The sequence below is a fragment of the Drosophila simulans genome, chromosome 3L (genome assembly GCF_016746395.2).
Source record: "Drosophila simulans strain w501 chromosome 3L, Prin_Dsim_3.1, whole genome shotgun sequence".
NCBI classification, from domain to species: domain Eukaryota; kingdom Metazoa; phylum Arthropoda; class Insecta; order Diptera; family Drosophilidae; genus Drosophila; species Drosophila simulans.
Window position 1 is genome coordinate 8,267,858 of NC_052522.2, and position 19,833 is coordinate 8,287,690.

General features: G+C 44.5%; 4 protein-coding genes across 4 annotated transcripts; 3 read left to right on the top strand and 1 right to left on the bottom strand.

Moving 5' to 3' along the window:
- The first annotated feature begins 145 nt into the window (after window positions 1–145).
- Window positions 146–4,163, top strand: LOC27208660 (exocyst complex component 7). The gene is made up of 8 exons (XM_016184228.3): window positions 146–307; window positions 360–525; window positions 591–1,102; window positions 2,474–2,538; window positions 2,601–3,331; window positions 3,391–3,713; window positions 3,781–3,914; window positions 3,970–4,163. Exons 1-8 carry the CDS (start codon window positions 260–262, stop codon window positions 4,070–4,072), a joined length of 2,082 nt encoding a protein of 693 aa, XP_016030997.1. The 5' UTR covers window positions 146–259; the 3' UTR covers window positions 4,073–4,163.
- Window positions 1,276–2,372, top strand: LOC27208437 (protein matrimony). Its single transcript, XM_016184005.3, has one exon. The coding sequence runs from the start codon at window positions 1,363–1,365 to the stop codon at window positions 2,005–2,007; it is 645 nt and encodes a 214-aa protein (XP_016030998.1). The 5' UTR covers window positions 1,276–1,362; the 3' UTR covers window positions 2,008–2,372.
- LOC6737280 (agrin) lies at window positions 4,099–10,357 on the bottom strand. The gene is made up of 4 exons (XM_016169942.3): window positions 9,018–10,357; window positions 5,091–6,111; window positions 4,840–5,037; window positions 4,099–4,775 (listed from the first exon to the last, which is right to left on the bottom strand). The coding sequence occupies exons 1-4, from the start codon at window positions 9,241–9,243 to the stop codon at window positions 4,232–4,234; spliced, it is 1,989 nt and encodes a 662-aa protein (XP_016030999.2). The 5' UTR covers window positions 9,244–10,357; the 3' UTR covers window positions 4,099–4,231.
- Window positions 10,358–13,193: 2,836 nt separating this feature from the next.
- Window positions 13,194–19,429, top strand: LOC6737281 (E3 ubiquitin-protein ligase CBL-B-B). Its single transcript, XM_039293490.2, has 6 exons — window positions 13,194–14,142; window positions 14,684–15,091; window positions 15,180–15,304; window positions 15,372–15,493; window positions 15,552–15,683; window positions 17,332–19,429. Exons 1-6 carry the CDS (start codon window positions 13,589–13,591, stop codon window positions 18,616–18,618), a joined length of 2,628 nt encoding a protein of 875 aa, XP_039149424.1. The 5' UTR covers window positions 13,194–13,588; the 3' UTR covers window positions 18,619–19,429.
- Window positions 19,430–19,833: the final 404 nt, after the last annotated feature.

A 19,833-nucleotide genomic window follows, 5' to 3' on the forward strand; every position in this document is an offset into this window, starting at 1 on the left:
AAATTGATTAAAACAGCCTCATTATCATTTAACTAATTGTCTAAGTGTAAAATATTTTATAAAATGTATCTATTACTTTCTGAAATAACCGTTAAAATTGTATTTCGTACGAAGTAGTTGGCAACGCGGTTATTGGCAGTATGACCAAAGCCAGTGTGTATAAATGCCTAGTTTCGTCCAACCAAAATAATAAAGAATTGTTTTTATATCAGAACTATTGTTTGTTTTTAAAGGATTTTAGCTATATATACGCTCGAAAATGAACAATTTGGACAGTTCATTGCAGGCGCACAATAAATTGGAGAAGGTACGTCTAGTTGTCATGCTCAAAACCTCCCTACTTACCCGTTTCCTCATAGGAAGCCACCAATTTAGCTCTGCTAAAAGATCGAGTGGATAAATATCATGATCTGTCCACGCAAATGTCCAGTATTCTAACAATCTTCGAGAAGCGCCTGGGAAACCTGGAGCAGACCATATTGCCGGTGTACCAGGAGACGGAGCAGCTCCAGAAACGGCAGCAAAGTAGGAAAATAAACTCCATGGGACTTCGGAAAAAAAACAAATGTGTCACCGCCTCTTTTTTCTAGATCTGGAAGCTACTCTCAATTGCCTGGAAAGTGTCCTGTCCCACTACGATGTCTCCCAAGAGGTCTGCCAGTTGATTCACCAGGGCCCGGTGGAGGGAAACATCTCCGTGTTCCTGGACGCACTAGCCAAACTGCGCGATGCCAACGATTACTTCCGACACAACAATTCCCAGAGCGTGGAGCTGGAGAATGTCACCAGTTTGTTCAACACCGGCTGCGAAGGTCTGAGTCAGCACTACAGCATGCTCCTCAAGAAGCACAGTGCTCCGCTGAAACCGGTGGAGCTGCTGGATCTTATCTACATAGAGGACGATTCCAGCGATGAGTACACCTCATTCCGGCAGCTCTCGCAAACGACGCGCGAGGAGCTGTACACCATCTCGCACTGGCTGGAGCAAAATTTAAGGGAATATACCAATATCTACGCGACGGAACGAGGCGAAGTGGTCCTCCGATCGCTGCAGCTGCTCAAGGACCACCAGAAGAGCAACAGTTGGGGTCACGAGGCTCTGGTGAGTACACAGTTCTTCCATATTCTAACTAGTATTAAAATATATATTAAGCGAAAAAAATAGTATGAAGTAGAATATGAATAGCGATATGTACGATGATGATCATATGTATGCTTTTCCCATCTCTGTTTCGGTTAACGGTGTCTATTCGAAAAAGCTCGTGCATGTAGGCATTACATGTCTCTATTCGATGTCCGCCATTTGCCAGCTTGAATTCGCAAAGAACGCATCATTTTCTGTGTCACAGTATCTAAAAAAAAATGGAGAATTGTCGCACGCCCACGAACAAGACCAAAATTACGTTTAATCGCACGCCAACGTTAAAGGAGCGCAGATGGAACACCCTGAAGGTGAACACCTCCAACGTGCGATGCTCTACTCCGATCTTCGGCAACTTCCGTTCGCCCAATCTCTCGCCCATCGAGAATATGGGCACGAAGAAGAGTCCAGTGTCGCCCATGCGGTTCGCCACCTTCAAGAAAGTGCCAACGAAGGTGCAGCCCAAGCAGAACCATCAGCATCAGCACTGCCATCGCACTCAGCTTAAGCCCCCGCCATTTGTGCTGCCCAAGCCGCAGGAGGAGATCATCGAGCCGGAGCGAGAAATAAAGAACTGCAGCAGCCCGGACACCTGTTCGGATGACTCGAATATGGAGACCTCACTGGCCTTGGAGTCGCGTCGTCGTTCCATCAAAGCATCGAACCACTCGTACGTGGTGAACCATGCCGCCAATGTGGAACAGATTCTCATGCACATGGGCCTGGAGAACTATGTGACCAATTTCGAAGAGGCTCACATCGATCTGGTGGAACTGGCATCCTTGGAGCGTGCTGATCTTGTCAAAATCGGCCTAAATACCGATGAGGATTGCAACCGCATCATGGATGTGCTCCACACTCTTTAAGTGGATCACTGGCATGTCCATTTTTTATCGTACATTAAGATTTTAACATGTTTTATGTGAAGAGAAACTTTGTGATTTTAATATATGTGGATAACTAAGTAGGTATTCTAAAATTATTGTAAAAGACCTGGCGTCTTAAAGTTTGTCGTTTTTAGTTAAATAGTATAGTATAGTTTAAAACTCTATGTAACTCATAAAATGTTGCTCCAAAGCTCATTTACAAATTTAAATTTATTTCGTAAGCTAGCAAACTGCATAATACTTTTTGTCAAAAAAATTGGGGTATAAACGCTTTTGTAAAACACACATTTGTAAAATTAATAAACACATAAGAATCAAATGCATATTAAAAGGTTAAAAAATAAGAGTTTTTAATTTGATACCATTTTAGTACCTTAACCGAAGAAACATTAAAATAATGGCAATGAACAATACAAATTAATGTTCTTAAAATGTTTTCTTGCAGAGACCTCGACACAGTGGACGCCAAACGGAGCCAAAAAAGACAACCTCCGCTCGTCTTCAGCAAATGTAAGAAATATTACTTAATTTCATAATTTTCTTATAAGATATATTTAATTTATTTTGCAAAGATTCGAAAAGAAGGCGAATAAGTTATATTTACGGGCGACGCAGACGATTGAGCAGTCCACAGGGTTCTCCATTAAGAAGGCATCCTCGCACAGCGATCACCTGACCTCCGAGGATTTGATGGATGGCGATCAGGAACTGGACAAGTATCTGGTCATGCTGCTGGGACTCCAGCGGCTACTTAACTGGGAGCGAGCCATCATGATCGACATTATTCCCCAGTCGAAACACAACGAGGTATTCGCCACCTTGGCCTATAATGCCATCGATCTGGTGGTCAAGGACGCTGAGGCCATAACCCAACGCATCCTGCGCTGCATCTCCCGCAAGGAGTGGACCTCGGCGTTGGGAATATTCTCCGCCCTGAAGCGGGTTATACTGCTGCAGCCGGATATTGACCGCACATACGATCCTGCGCAAAGGGAACAGCTGAAAAAAGTCCTGAAAAAGTTGCAGCATACCGGTGCCAAGGCATTGGAGCATTTCCTGGACGTAGTCAAGGGCGAATCAAGCACCAACATTGTGGGCCAAAGCAATGTTCCAAAGGATGCCACCGTGCACGAGCTGACCTCCAATACGATCTGGTTTATTGAGCACTTGTACGATCATTTCGATGTGATTGGTTCCATTTTGGCACAGGATGTCCTGTACTCCACCCAATTGGACACCATTTTGATGAAGAAGGCGCTGCCGGTTGAGGAACGCAATAAGGCGCTCTTGGCAATATACATAAGTGAGTGGCAACTAAATCAATTGTGCGAACATTTTTAAACCACTATCTATAATTCACAGAGAAAGCTTTGGCCGAACTGAATCTTTCCATCATGAACAAGTGCGAGCAGTACAATGACCAGGCCACCAAGCACCTCTTCCGCCTAAATAACATTCACTATATCCTCAAATCGCTGCAACGCTCCAATCTTATTGATTTGGTCACCCTGGCTGAGCCTGAGTGCGAGCATAGCTACATGGAGATGATACGTGAACTGAAGGCCAGCTATCAAAAGACCTGGTCCAAGATGCTGGTGGGCATCTATTCCTTGGATGAACTGCCCAAACCAGTGGCCGGCAAGGTCAAGGATAAGGATCGCAGTGTGCTCAAGGAGAGATTTTCTGTAGGTTTTTATTTTTAAAATAAGCTAAACTTTCTTGATTTAAAAAAACATCCTCTATAATTTTCAGAACTTCAATAAGGACTTTGAGGAGGCATGCAAAATCCAGCGGGGCATCTCCATACCCGATGTGATCCTGCGCGAAGGCATCAAACGTGATAATGTGGAGCACATACTGCCCATCTACAATAGATTCTACGAAATGTAAGCATATATGGGGCTTGTCAGCTTATGCCTAACCATCTTGTATTATTTTTAGTTACTCTGGAGTGCATTTTAGTAAGAATCCCGACAAATACGTCAAGTACAGACAGCACGAGATCAACGCTATGCTGAGCAAGCTCTTTGATGATTCGGCTTAGATGTAAAATGCAGGCCAGGCCTTAAGTGCATTCCTTGTAAGTTCGTTGGGGGCTTTAATTCAAACTCAATAAATATCGTTTTAAAAAAGTACAATACAAGACTATAGCCTACAAATATTAAATGCCAAGTGAAATGAAGGCGCCACGCATACATACGTCCTAGTAAAGGAAGTTAGTGGATGGTGCTTCGGGGCGGCCACAGGCGCCGTAGTAGTTGACGTTCACCGTCTGGTTCGCCCTGCAGTTTTCGATCTCCAGGAAGCAGTCGTTCAGATACGTTTTATTGTCGCTGCCGCAAACAGGCTCGAATTCCCTCGGACAGATGCGGGCACATCCTTTAAGCTGGAAGGCGGCAAGGCAGCGTTTCAGTGGCACCACAAACACGTGCTTGCCACAGTTCTCCTTGCGCATGTGGCACTCGGACTTGTACAGATTGTTATCCGATCCGCAGACGAAACTTGGCGGCTGGGCATCACAATCCGATTCGCAGTCGGCGGTTAAAGCGCAATTCTTTAGCGAAACGGGCACCACACGCAGATCGCAAGTGCGCCGCTTGAACTCGCACATGGAGGCGAAGGTGTTGCCATCCGAGCCGCACACTGGCTGCTGTTCCAGATCCGCCCGGGTGCAGGCATCACCGCAATCCTTGGTGGGCGAATTGAGATCCGTGCAGGGACCAATGTGGGCCAGATTCACGCCGCGTCTAAACAGAAGAAGGTGAAAAACTAGATCCATGTCTTATCAATGATCCTATCAAGGATACTTACAGGCAGGTGGCGTGGGCCAGTTCGCACTCATTGTTATAAGTCTTGGCGTCCGTGCCGCAGAGCTTGTCATTTCGCTTCGAGCTGAAGATGGAGCCGAACAAGCTGTTGAAGTCCTTGCAAGGAGGCAGCTGTTTGCAGCGGGTCAATCGATTCTTGCACTTGTCCATGCTCACTTTTTGAATGGACTTGCGCTGTGGACTGAAAGATCAAATTTTAACATCATTACTCCATTTTTAGCTCATAAAACTCACCCGCAATTGAGCATTTTCAGTTCACAAAGCGAAGAGTAAATGTTTCCATCACTGCCGCACACGTACTGCGACGAGGAATCCGTATCCGATTTGGGACACTCCGTGGGACAGGCATCGGAGGCTCCGTGCCTCTCCTGCGACATGCAGTAGGACAAGGGAACCTCAAAGACGTGCTTGCCACAATTGGAAGAGCGCATTTTGCACGGACTGGCATACAGTCTGCCATCTGATCCGCAAGTGGGCCTCGCCACACGCCAGCAGGATTCCCGGCACATTCGCGTGGACTGACAGTGCTTCCGGCTGGTTTTCACCACACCCTGTCCACACGTTTTCAGCTTCATCTCGCACGTGGAGTTGTATACATTGCCATCCGAGGAGCAAACTGGTCCATCCTTCGGAGCACTGTTGCAGTCCACCGGACAGGATTCACGCACGGCACTCGTGTTGCTGCAAGGACCCACATGCGATAGCTTCACGGCAGCCAAGCCCACGCGACACGATTGCACCCTCAGCATGCAGCGATTCAGATAGGTCCTTCCGTCTGTACCGCACACCGGATCCTTCTCCGTGCTGCAGCGGTGCTTGCAGTCCGAACCCTTCGACCTCTCGCAGCCATCCCGCACGTCCTTGATCAGCGACACGCCACTGCGGGAGCAAGTCTTCTTGCGCAGCTCGCAGATATTCGCGTAGATCAGACCATCGCTGCCGCACACGGGCTCAGCTCCCACGGTGATGCTCGGCGGACAGGATCGGGGACAGTTGCCGGTGCCGGTGGTACTAGCCCTATTCCGTCTGCCCATCTGTGCCAGCTGCTGTTGCTCCGTCTCCTCGCGCAGCAGCGACTCCAAGGCAGCTGCCGCTGCGCCGGGTGCCTGCATCAATGTGGACGACAGCTCCGGCTGCGCATCCTGGCGATAGTTGATCAGCAATGAGTCCGGCGCCGCATCAGCACTGCGATAGCGGATAACTGGCGCCTGCGCCGGCAGCCGGATAATCTTGATGGGTGAGTCTGTCACAGCGCCTGTAGATGGAAATGATTTTGGGATTTAATTGGGTTCTATCTAGAAACTTAAAGCAAGACAGTAGATCCTCCTCTGTTATATGAACTTCTTAAACAAATCTTAGTAATAATTACTACTTATCCGCACGTAATGAGCGGTTGTCCAACGAATTTTCCCAGGGTAACTATGTTTCGAGCCCGCCCGAAATGAAACTTTCCCTTTGCATTTTCCACAGCTCTTTAGCGGTGGCATGCGGAAGAGTCAACCGTGGGCATACAAATGTCAGATTAGCCGCACGATCATAGGGCATTTTGCGCAGTTGTGACCCACTGTGTCCATGCCGCCACCCGACCCTCCTCCCCCGCATCCGAGACCAGTCGCTGATTCTGGAGTGATCGCATGACCGACTCAAGTAACCAGCCATTAACTTGAATAATTCTTTCCCTTTTACTAACGGCAACGGCAAATGTTACCCGTCTTCAAATCTCGATTCCAAGTAAAACGACACAATGGCATTTATGTTTTGGCTGTGGTTTGGGCACAACTAATACACTCGCTTCGTTCATACGGACTATCAACGACCTCCATCTATAATTGTTCATGCTAATCCCCTCCAGAAATCGTAAGCTTAATCTGTGCTAAAAACTGCAAGTGAAATTTCCACACTAATTGCCTCCGGCGCCGAACATTTCTGTTGTCTTTGGTCGGATGTGGAACTGCTGGTTTAGTTTGGGTTGGTTTGCCCATTTTTCTTCTATTTTTTTTTTGTTTGCAAAGAAAGCTGTGAGAGCCGCCTCCGGAGGAAGCACTCAACTTAGTTAAAGATATACACACGTAAATACACATAACCAACAGCAGTAGAAAATCTATTAGCGCTCTTTGAGACTGCCACACGATGGTTTGGCTGCGATAATTGAACCCACGTTCATTATTCCAATTTGCTGCTGCCGGCCATAAAGATGGAAATTTCAACATCCAGTCAGTGAGTCGAGCAGACGCATTCTCAGCTTAATGGACTCGGATGCTTCTCTGGCTGGATGCGAATACGAATCGGAATCGGAGGCATCGGCATCCAGAGGAGCCATTAAGCGCGGAGAAAATTAAGCGGCGTTAGGAATTAATGCACATGTAAACGATCCGCTGGAATGGTCAGAGGCAAAAGCCGAGACCACAGCCAATCTCATCCAGCATTGCAGCAATGCGACCTCAACCGCCCCACCCACTCTCACCAATCCTGCACTGGCAGAAAAGTGTGGTACAAGTCCTGGGATAAAATCTGAATCTTTTTGAAGAGGAAGTGTGATTTGTGATTTGTACCACTCATGCAAACTATACTATTTTGCTCTTTAAAAAGTCCTCTGATTTGCTTAACTTTTGTTCATATGTTCCGCTGATTTCTCCCAGTGTAGGTGCATTTTCCTGGCCTCCAGCGAATTGCTGGCAGGCTCCTGCCTATCGGATGCCATCAATTGCAAAAAAAAGGCGAGAGAAATAATAAAAGCAGCCACCGTATAATTTTCAAAAGTGGAAAAATCCAGCAACCAATGCACTGCACTGCTGGGCAGGGACTTTTGCATGATATATGCTGGGTATATATGTACATACATACATATCTACTATATATGCACATGGAGCACACCATGTGCACTCGGTTTGCTCCGGTTTGGTGTGGCACAGTGGCGAGCAGCGACATGACCAAGCCCATAGATGAATGAATCACGGCGCCACTGATTGGGGCCATTAAAACATATATGTATGTACATATATATATGTATGTATGCATGCGAGCATATATCACAGCATCCAAAACTAATTGATCTTTCACCCATCAATCTCCGATGAAGTGCGGTTATCAATTAGCCAAATGATCGCGCTTACAAGTCAAACAAATCATTTCGCTCCGGGTCAACTTTAAACGATGTAACCCCCCAATTGACCCCCGCCCCCTTTCCAGCACGCTGCCACTGTGCGGTCAGCTTGATTTTCCCCCCATGAGCCAGCGATTCCACCTCATCCCCCCTACGTTTTCAGGGTCCCCAGCTTCTGTATGGCCCCTTCGTGCTTTTAATGAATTTATACGAATGTTGGACAAATTGTGCACGAAAATATTTACGAGCATGTTGTGCGTCGAGGAGTGAGTGCCTCAAACTGGGGAGTTCGTGGTCTAGGGGGCCGGGGGAGAGGGGCAGAGGGGTTGGGGCATTGGAGGCTCTACTCTCGCGTGTGTGTGTGCCAGTTTACATTCACTTTGTGCGGAGTAGTACCTTAGAAATGGATAGTTGAGTAGCTGCTGCGACGGCCTTTCTACCACCGCACAGCTGTAGGTCTTAGATCCGGACCCCGATTCACCTTCTCCGTTTCAACACCCGGAGAAATTAGGCGGTAATTGAGACGGCACTCACTGCGACTTGTCCCGTCTGTCTGCAACTTTCATTTAGCTCAAGATCAGTTGCCGTTTTCCGCTCAGGAACTCGGGTTTCCCTAGAACTCTGTCCACAGTTTTTAACTGCAACCCAATAATGTTGTGATAGGAGAAAGTACATTTAGCAAGAGGAAAACTAATACCCTTTGAAACTTTTTAAAATATGAGCTAATCTGGATTTAAAAAGAGCATTCTTTACTTTAACAATGCTTTAAAAGTTGCATAGTCAGTTTTCTCTTTTATGCTCTGTTTTAACTATCTTTAACTACATTAGATACTAAGGAACCCAGTTTCAGCTTAATCTGATTTTAATTTTATTAGATGGAATCTTGCTGAATCTGAATTAACGCATACTTCTTTAGCTGATTCATTTCTTGACGGGAATAAACAATTTGAATAGTGAGAATCTGAGACAAGAGATTCGAATGATCTAAGAGAACTTCCAGTGACTTTCTACTCAACTTGTAGCACTCATTCTGGGATTTCTCGCAGTGTACGACTTACCACTGGTGGTTGACGCAAATGCCGCCAACGTGAACATGGCCAAGAGTGCGCCAAACAGCTGTCGCTGGCTCTTGGTGCCGCCAAAGCTGAGGCCCAGACTGGGGCTGTGGTTATGGCTGCATCTGGCGATCTGGCTTGGAGTCTGGCCAAGTCCGTGGGCCTGTGTTTGGGTGGCTTTTGAAGCGCGGGGCTGCTGATGCAGATGCAGATGCTGTTTGTGGTGCATTTTCGCTGCCCGTCTGCTGCACTTTTCCTATTAGACGCTTGATGATTTGTTGTTGCCGCTCGGATCGGATGCGTGCGTGATGTGAGACTGAGGCGTGCGGCGCTTTCGCTCGTTAACAATTGAAATTGAAATAGTAGCAAACTTTTATGCGGCTGCGGCTCACGGTGGAGGAAAGTTTTTTTTTCTCTTCCTCGGTCGGTCTTCCAGGTGCTATATAGTATATGGACTATATAACTTGCTCGTAATGGCGCTTAAGCTGTTCGAATTAACGGTAATCTTGCGGTCATTTGGGCCTGGCCTGCTCTTCTTCTTCTTCCTGCTCTTCTTGTTAACCGATGTCGTTGTGTTGCCCTCTCTCTCTCTAGCGCCCTTTTACGAGTTCATTCGTTTGCCAATCAACATTAAGCTCCCGTGTCTTGCGCTGTCTTCTGTCTCTTTCGCTTTTCCCTTTGCCTGCCGGGCACTTGACCTTTTCACACAATCGCACAATGGAGCATAATTTCTTTTTTATCGCCTTGGCTTTATGGCTTTTTCTTGATGTTTTGTGGATTTTTGCACGGCCCGCCTTTAATTTGATTTCAATTACTGGTTCTGGTAAGGCTTTATATTCCTTTTATTTGCTTTTTATTATGTTTTTCTTTCTTTTTTTTCGTTTCTATTATGCGCACAAAACAATTCGCTTTTGTCCGTTACTCTTTCGTCGTTTGAATTTGACTTTGATGCGCGCTCTTCGAGTTTCGATTCGCATATGAAAAATGATCTGTCTTTCGGATTTCGATGCTGCTGCTACTGTTCTGCCTCGGCCGCTGCCTCCGCTGACGCCTACTGCGACGCCGACTGCGACTGCAACTGCGGCGATTGCATTTCGTATTTCATTTCTTCTTTTTTATTGTTCTCGAATGAATGAATGAATGAATGGGCACTAACACACTCGCGCTCGCATCCGATTTGTACAATTCGTATTGTCGTCTTCGCCTCTGTTTCTTTTTTCGCCTTTTTAACTTTTTTTTCTTAGGCCTTTGTTTAGTGCGCTCTAGAGTCGCTCTGAAATCTCGGAAAGCTTGGGCTCCAAATGCGACTGGAAGGTTTGACAATGCGCCGACGAATGGCAAAAAATTTGCAATGAAAAGAAATTTATATGGGTGAAAGGCAGCGCTGTCGGCGCCGGCAGAGCAAAGCATTCAGCGCTGTTGTTGTTGCAGCTACACTCGAAACAATTCACTCATCTTTTGAATACTAAATCAAGAGTACTTTAAGTTTGGACAAGAAGCATCGCTTTAAAAGTTTTTAAAGTTGAAAAATAATGAAAAAATAAATAAAAAAAAAGGTAAAATGTACAATAACAGCAATGGTGTATTGTAATAGAATACAACTAATATATGTATATTGAGTGCAGCAAGTGAATATTAAAAAGTCATCTAGTCTTGATCTTTTTGAATGTTTTTAGTAACCTCAATCTATCCTTTTAAAGTTTATGGTTTTTCTTTAGTAAATGAAAGTACACATAAAGTTTACGATAATTTCCTATAGTGCCAGACAAAAAAGAATTATTTATAAATTAAAGCTTGATAGAAAAACCTATACGTTTTTTTTATTAGTTTTTCATTAACTTAAACCACTGGTTTTCCGAGTGCATTGCTGGGTGCCGGAGCATATTGATTAAATGGAGTTGTCGGTATTTAAAATAACAACTTGGTCATGTCTGCCTGGCCTAATCGGTTTTGCGTACAAATTTAATTTGCCAAAAGTGGCAGCAAAATGCAGCCAAAAAGGCGCGCCGCATTTGAAATTATAACGCACACACTCGATTCGATTCGATACGATACGATTCGATCGGATCAGATGCATCCACATCCACGTCCGTGCTCCCCCAACATCTCCGATGCCCAAACCCAAGCCATCCCATCCCACATCCAATATACAATATTCACGATCCGAGTCCACGATTCAGTTGCAGTGGCATTGGCATTGGCAGTTGCAGTTGCAGTAGAAAGTGCAGCCTGGAAGCTGTGTTTATAGACTTGTAGACTTTAAAGCCATAAATTTTACGCCTCAGCGGCTGTTGCGAATAAGGGTCACACACACATAGCCTACTATCACCTTGCACAGTGTCCTGATGCCAATTTAAGGTGTGCCTACTTATGCATTCACTTAAAAATATTTTAAGATTTTATTGTGACTTTTTGGCATAGTTTCGCTATTAGAGCTTAGACCTTATCACCTTGTCTTAGGTATTATATGTATGTTTTATATAACAATATTTTAGTTAAGTAATTCTAGCTTATGTTAATAGGAAAACAAAGTAAAGTTACCTAAATCAAGAACTTGCTAGTAACTAAAAAGGGAATTAATAATTATTACTAAATTAATTTTGAAGTGTGTGTTACAACAATTTTTACAACTTTTAAGTTTTCATGTATGTTCTTAAGCAAAACATAATATTAAATGTGGTTATTGAATTGTATTGGTACGGGCCACAGTTCATAAACAACTTATTATTTAACAAATTAATGTTTTTTTTTTTTTCAATATCAATGCTCCTTTTTCTTCTGAGTATTTCTTTCACGACTTTGTGCAACAAATCATAATTTTTAGGAAATGCCTTGTGGGTGCTTACTACCACATGTTTTGGAACCACTGTGCGCTGGCGGCGGGTGGAGGAAGGTGAAGAAGCAGATCATTGGCGGCGGAGTCGCGTGCATTAAAGAAAATTGAGTGGAGGTGGAGGTGGAAGTGGCCGCCGCATGGGAAAAGAGGTCAGTAAGTGAATGTTTACAGTTAGCTTTTTGGGCAGATCACAGAGAGAGCCAGGTCCAAAACAAAATAAAAAAACAAAACAAAACGCCGAGCCGATCTCAGCTCGACGGAAAAAGCCAAACTGCATATGACAGGCGTGACTCGGCTTTAAGCGCCAGTGCCCAGAACTAATACCCCAAACACGACGAGCTGCAGATCCCAAAAAAAAGATGGGGGGTAAACCATAGGAAAAGACCGCCAAAAAATAAAAAATAAGAAACTGAAAACAGAAGAGCAAAATTTAATTAAAAGAAAGCCAGGCTGGCGCGGAGACGTAAAAACCTTTTGGCAGCCGTGCAGTTTCTTTTTTGGCCAAATATTTGACGGCACTCGCCTGCGGTTGCCAATAAAAATGGAAAGTGAAAATTGCGGCTGCAGTGGCAGTGCATATTAAAAAATAGAAAGATAGAAACAGCCGTTTGTGTGCGAAAAGATGGCCATAATAAACGATAGAAGGCCAAAGCCACGCACCTGTTCTGCGGGTTTTCTTTCCATCTAATCACTGCTTTTTTTTACCCGCTCGCCAACCAAAACCAGTGCGAGTATTATATAAATAATGCCCGGCATGCTGGATCGGCCGATAAACGGCGGAAATTATATGGCAAGGGGAGAGTTCGCGCCTCTGCAGGAAAAATACGTACATACAGAGTACTTCCCTGAAAGGAAAGAAATACTTTGTATGGCGCATCAATTTGCAACACAAGTCGCATTTAAGGCGATAGTCGATCATCTAAGACTTTAAATTAAATTGATGTATAAGATACGAAAAATATTGCCTTCCTTTGCATTGTACTATTTTTCATTTATAAAATGTGAGAATCTGCATATTTTCATGACAGGTTTCATGCTTATTTCGTCTTATTTTCTACTCAATTATCCCCGATGCTTAGTTTTAAATATTAAACAAGATGTAGGAAAACTGTGAAAACAATAAAAATACTGTTACCATGCAGACTGAAACTATAAAACAAAATCATTACCAGTAGATTATTTTGTCTAATTCTATTATTCTTAAACCTTTTTCCAAAATGATTATTCAAATTATTTTAAAATTTTCATTATTTAAATTAATAAATTTGTAACGCTTTTTTTTCAAAAGCTCGCCATTTTGTAATGACATTTTACATCGGTCAACGGTGACGTCACTGCGAAATGCAACCCTTCGATCAGTGTGCCCAGACGTGCGAGCTCGGTTGGTATTTACTGGCGTTGCGGCCGCGGTCATACCGAGATTTCATTGAAAAAGTCGAAAATATTGTGTGGGTTTAAAAAACGCAAACGTCGCCGAAACGCGTAGCCCCAAATGCACACGCCAGGTGCAAGGATAAAGCCGTGAGGATCGGGCACCCAATCGGGTAGATCGCGTTTGGTTAGCTTGTGGGGGAAAATCGTACTAAAGTCACCACTACTACTACACACGGGCACCACCAGCAACACCAACAACAACAACGAGAACAGCAGCAGCAACAACAACAACAGCAAGAAGGAGAAGAGCTGAGAAGAGGAAGCAGAGGCAGCGCAGTCAGCAGCGCAGCGGCAGAGAGAAAAGATGGCGACGAGAGGCAGTGGAACCCGTGTGCAATCGCAGCCAAAGATTTTCCCATCGCTGCTTTCCAAGCTGCACGGCGCCATCTCGGAAGCCTGCGTCTCGCAGCGTCTGTCCACCGACAAGAAGACGCTGGAGAAGACCTGGAAGCTGATGGACAAGGTGGTCAAACTGTGCCAGCAGCCGAAGATGAATCTTAAGAATAGTCCACCGTTTATTTTGGACATCCTGCCGGATACGTACCAGCGCCTGAGATTGATCTACTCGAAGAACGAGGACCAGATGCACCTGCTCCATGCCAACGAGCACTTCAACGTGTTCATCAACAACCTGATGCGAAAGTGCAAGCAGGCCATCAAGCTGTTCAAGGAGGGCAAGGAGAAGATGTTCGACGAGAACTCCCACTACCGCCGCAATCTCACCAAGCTCAGCCTGGTCTTCTCCCACATGCTCAGCGAACTGAAGGCCATATTTCCCAACGGTGTCTTTGCCGGGGATCAATTTCGGATCACCAAGGCGGATGCGGCTGACTTTTGGAAGAGCAATTTCGGTAACAGGTGAGTGTCGCCTATTGGACAGTGAAACATCATGACCATAACAATGCCAAGTCTAATTGGTATTATTGGTAACTAAATGAATTAGTTGTTTAAAGTGCGGTTTCAAAACCAAGTGTTATATTTCAACTTAAAAGCAGTTCATTCATTGCGATTTGATATGGATAATATTACTAGAATTGGGACTGTGAATATCCAATTCCGTGTCTGAATCAAACCAGTTTCAACCGGTTCGGTCTTAGCGCAGCTACGAAGGGTACAAATGTTTATGCGCATATTTTGAATTTAAAAGGATAATACTACGTAATGGATATCAAATATATTATAAGCAAAAACCGCACATTATATATTTGGAGTTTTCTCCTCAGCTTTTCAAGCTGTTTAAACATATATGATTGTGAACTCCCTTCCCAAACTTTTTATCAGAATTGTCTTTTTGTGTTACATATGAATTCTCCTAGATAATCTTTAGAACTCCGATTCAAACAAAGAATTTATTTGTACCAAATAGCACATACTGACTTTTTGGCCTTTCCCTTTGCAGCACATTGGTTCCCTGGAAGATCTTCCGGCAGGAGCTGAACAAAGTACACCCCATAATCTCCGGCCTGGAGGCCATGGCCCTAAAGACCACTATCGATCTTACCTGCAACGACTTCATTTCCAACTTCGAGTTCGACGTCTTCACACGCCTCTTTCAGCCTTGGGTGACCCTGCTACGCAACTGGCAGATTCTGGCCGTCACACATCCGGGCTACGTGGCGTTTCTCACATACGACGAGGTGAAGGCTCGCCTACAGCGCTACATCCTCAAGGCGGGCAGCTACGTTTTCCGGCTCTCCTGCACACGATTGGGCCAATGGGCCATCGGCTACGTAACTGCCGAGGGAGAGATTCTGCAGACAATCCCTCAGAACAAGTCGCTGTGCCAGGCGCTGCTCGATGGCCATCGGTGAGGGATAGTAGTAGTACTAGAGCATAAAGTTCTTAAGTGTATTATAAGAGCGTATTCGTTACTGATCATTTTGTTTGACTTTCAGAGAGGGCTTCTACTTGTACCCAGATGGCCAAGCGTACAATCCGGATCTGTCGTCTGCCGTTCAAAGTCCCACCGAGGACCACATAACCGTCACCCAAGAGCAATACGAACTTTACTGTGAAATGGGTATGTTATTGTCGTATGACAACAAATTTTTTTTTGTTTATTAACCAGTATTTATTTGGCATTATAGGCAGCACCTTTCAGCTGTGCAAAATCTGTGCGGAGAACGACAAAGATATCCGCATCGAGCCATGTGGCCACTTGTTGTGCACTCCCTGCCTCACCTCCTGGCAAGTGGATTCTGAGGGACAGGTGAGCGGAGTTAATTCCGTATTGAAACAACATCCACTTAACTATTGATTTCTTGCAGGGCTGCCCCTTCTGTCGGGCCGAAATCAAGGGCACCGAACAGATCGTTGTGGACGCTTTCGATCCGCGCAAGCAACACAACCGGAACGTCACCAATGGGCGACAGCAGCAGCAGGAAGAAGACGACACTGAGGTATAGTTTTGTTCACAGCCTGATCAGCCTGATCCGCCTGCTCCGCTGCCGCCTGTGCTGCTATTTATATACATATTACTCTTATGATTACCTTTGGTTCGTTTATACAGTTATATATGCCTATATATACATTATATATTTTAGATTTTACAACTGCTATTGTTTATATAAGTTTAATGTTTAGCCTGCAGTTCGCAGTGGCAGTTTCGAGTTTAATTTTGTTTGTTTAGCTGTAACATATTTAAATTATTAGCCAAACTCATGCAACTAACATCCACAGACCCACGCACACACGCCCAATCACAAGCACAAGTACAACCACAACCATTGTCCATCGAGCACATGCATAACGTAGTTAAAGTTCTTTGACCGGAAGTCGCTCATCAACCATCGTTTGCTATCGCTTCCTCTGTTTTCTCTCCGCCGGTTTGGTTTGGCTTGTGTGCGTTCGTTTAGTTGTTCGTTCTTCCACTCTCACGCTCTCTCTATCTATTGATCACGTTCGCCTCTGTTTATGAATCATATTTTAATCGATTCGATTCGCCCTCGATTGCACTTTTGTACATAGGCACTATGGAATTTATAATTGTAACCTGTTCTCTGTATTATTCTTTGAATTTTCTCTTCCACATCGAGCTTGATTATCCCCTGTATGCCGCAGTATTTTTGTATCTATCCCTACTCTAGATTCATTCTCTTGTTCATTGTACTCCGTTATGTGTTTATTTCATTTTAGTTTATTGTTTAATACTTCCAAAGATACATTTAGTTTGTAGTAGCGTGCGTTTACTTCCCCCCCATCAATTCAATTTTATTTGTAAGCAGCCAACGCGCTGCCCTAAGACTGTAATTTATTATTAACAAAAAGAAAATCGAAAAAGTTTAAGAAATCAGGCTAAACATAGGAGGCCTCGAATCGATCGATAATTTAGTTAGATTGTATGTAAATTAATTATTGATTTCCTGTGTCACAAGGCCAGAATTCATAGCGCTCGTTGCTATCAAAAATACGAACGAAAAGTATTAGCTTACAAATTTTAGATCGAACCCATCTTTCGGCTCACTTCGTTAATTTAATATAACAATGAATCAGATCGCATTAATGTACACAATAACGATAACGATTATTTATATAATACATCTAATGCAATTTTTATACATTTAGCGATTAGTTTTTGATTTCCTTAATAAGTTTACGGCTAAAAACAAAACAACCACACAACAACAAAACAAAACAAAAACAACTGAATCAAAACAAAATATATGCATAATATGAATATTTAAATATTGGTTTGAATTGATTTATATGTTCTCTTATTTATTTAGCTCTGTTTTTACTAGTGACTCTTGTTTTCCTCAGATTTTCTGTTTGATGTGCATGCCAATTTCCTCCAGCCAGCGGCATGCTCTATGATCAGCGAACTATTTGCTTAAGTGGTCCACATTGTTCAGTTGGAAGTTTTCACATGGAATAATAGAAAAACGAAATCGGAATTACACTTCTTATAGAAAGAAAAATACTTTTCAAGACCGTTGTCCATCAGACTTAAACGAAAACATTTCAAGTTTCATTATTCCATGCCCGGTGTGTTCACTGAACTGCAAGTAGACCTTTAATCTGTTTCTGTTCTGTTCTGGATATGTTTAGGACATTGGCGACTTCAACATAGCCACGTCATCGCTGCACGCACTCAGCACCTCGTCCACGGTGGCGGCTGAGAAGCACAGTCCACACACGTCGCCACGCTTGGGACGCCGGAGCACTACGCCCAGCTTGATGGCCGTGCAGAACGATCTCTATGCCGGCGGCACGCCCACCCTCAGCCTGCCTAGCAGCTCGTGCTCCTCGATCGCCGCCGCCTCCACATCCTCCTCCTCCTCTTTAGCATCGGTGGCAACTGTGGCAGCCTCAGCATCCTCCTCCCAGCACCAGCAACCGCAGCCCTCGGCTCCTCCTGCTTCGGCGGTGCTCAGCAATGGAGGTGGTGGTGGTGGTGGCGTTGGTGGGGCCAGTTCCAGTCAGAAGAACACTAACCGGATGAGTGCACCGCTTATTGGCTCCTGTGTTGCCAACTCCACGTATGGCCAGAAATTGCCGCAGAACTGCAGCCACAGCAGCACCAGCAGCAGCAGCGACAATGCCTCCAGCTCGAGTTCTTATGCCATCTTGCAGAATCTCCATGATACGGGTACACCAGCAACGGCGGCAGCTGTGGTGGCTCCTCCCCTGCCACCCCGAAAGTCCTCACCTGGCGTGGAGACACCGAGCAAGGCCACGGCACCACCACCACCCAGCAGCAGCAAGAGTATCGACAACATTCAGTGCAGCTTGGACAATGTGCCGCCGCAGACGACAGCTCCACCAATTCCACCACATGTCTCGCCGAGCGTGGACACCTTGGCCGAAGATTTGATGCGACAGCAGCTCATAGCAACAAGTACCACATCGCCGGTGCTCTCTCTCTTGGATGAGGACATCGTTGAGGTGGGTCCGGCGGAAACTATAAGTGGGGTGATCGATACACGCCCGATGGAGGCGCGCGGCGTGACCTTGAGCCGGCAGGACTCGGCATCCTCCCACTACACGCAACTGTGCACCACCAGCAGTGGTGGCTCCGCTGCAGCACTGGTCAACGGAAAGAAGGCCAACTCGGCCAAGCAGAGCCAAGCGACAACGACGACATCGGCGGCGGCGGCGGGCAATGGGTCCAATCCTGGCCAGCAATCGCAGCCGCTGCTCTATGCGAACGTGACGATCAATCAAAAAGACTGCGGCACCGTGCCCTACGAAAACATTAACCTGGAGTACATTGCCCGGCTGATGAACGCGGGCTACTCCAAGGAGAACGCGATCACCGCCCTAGGGATTTCGCGCAACAACATCGAGATGGCCGGCGACATCCTGCGCGAGTTTGTCTCCAAGAACAGCGCCTGAAGTGCCCAGCCGTCGGATTGTTAAATCGGATGATAGTCCTTAACCGAAAAAACAAAACAAAATGAAAACAATCACCAGTCGAACTTCTCTAGCTCAAACATTTGAATATTGTTATGATAATTAGGTTGTTTAACTTGCGAAATTCATAAAATTAGAATTTTATAATCGGTGAAATTGTTTTCTATTAATGTAGTAAGTTTCTTTTATTCGTGTTAATCTAAAATTACTTTTTAATTTATATGTAGGCCAACATTAAGAAACTATGCATATGCTTTGTGTTTGTAGCAAACCCAATTAGTTTTAATGATTTGAATTATGATAAAAGTGAACAAGAAATTTGTATTATTAATTCCCAGATTGTAGCGAACCCATCGTTAAACGCTAGTGTTACTAAATTAAAAACACAAAACCAAGTTGGAGAAGTTCGACCGTAAGGAAAATACAAAAAATTCGCATTAGAATCTAAAAGCATGGTAAATATTTTCGATTTAGGAGCACCAAACTCACACCTGTCCCACAATTAGGCCAAGGACATTCGAATTATTCTAGTGTCTTTGATTAGGCTGGGCTATGCGATCCCAGGAGATTGAGTCCTTGGAATTCCCCACTTGGCGTAGCCAGCACAAGCAATTCACGTTTCCCCGTTCGAAAATTTAATAACAAAAAAAGAGATTAAAATATTGCCAGTAAGGCGGAGATGAAATTTAAGCACAACCCTTGGATATCAAATATAGCTATGTACACTTAAATTAAGACTATCTAACTTCTTCCTATTAAGAGCAAACAAATATATAAGAAATTATAACTCGTATCTACGCAGTTCTGGAAGAAACACTTGCCCACCCCAAACAAACGAAGAATATAAATATATTCAAATTTTCTTGCTCTCACAACAAAAAAAAAAAAACAAAGTTAAGGAAAAAGACAAAGATCTGGCATCTTAGGATATTGTATCTCAACTAGATCAATGCTTCTTTCACGTGTCATGCTCATGAGCCCATCTATAAGTAGTCCATCGTTTCATCCAAAGCCAATCCAACCGAATATTGAAGAATCGGAATAAGAATCAGAATCGAACGCAGCGCAGCCATTATTGAAATGCCTTCGGTGGCGAATGCCTCCAAAAAAAAAAAATAAATACTTAAAAAACAAAAATACAAATGAACACAGATTTCTGAGTTTCCCATGAACACCAATTGCAAGCAAGGATTCACA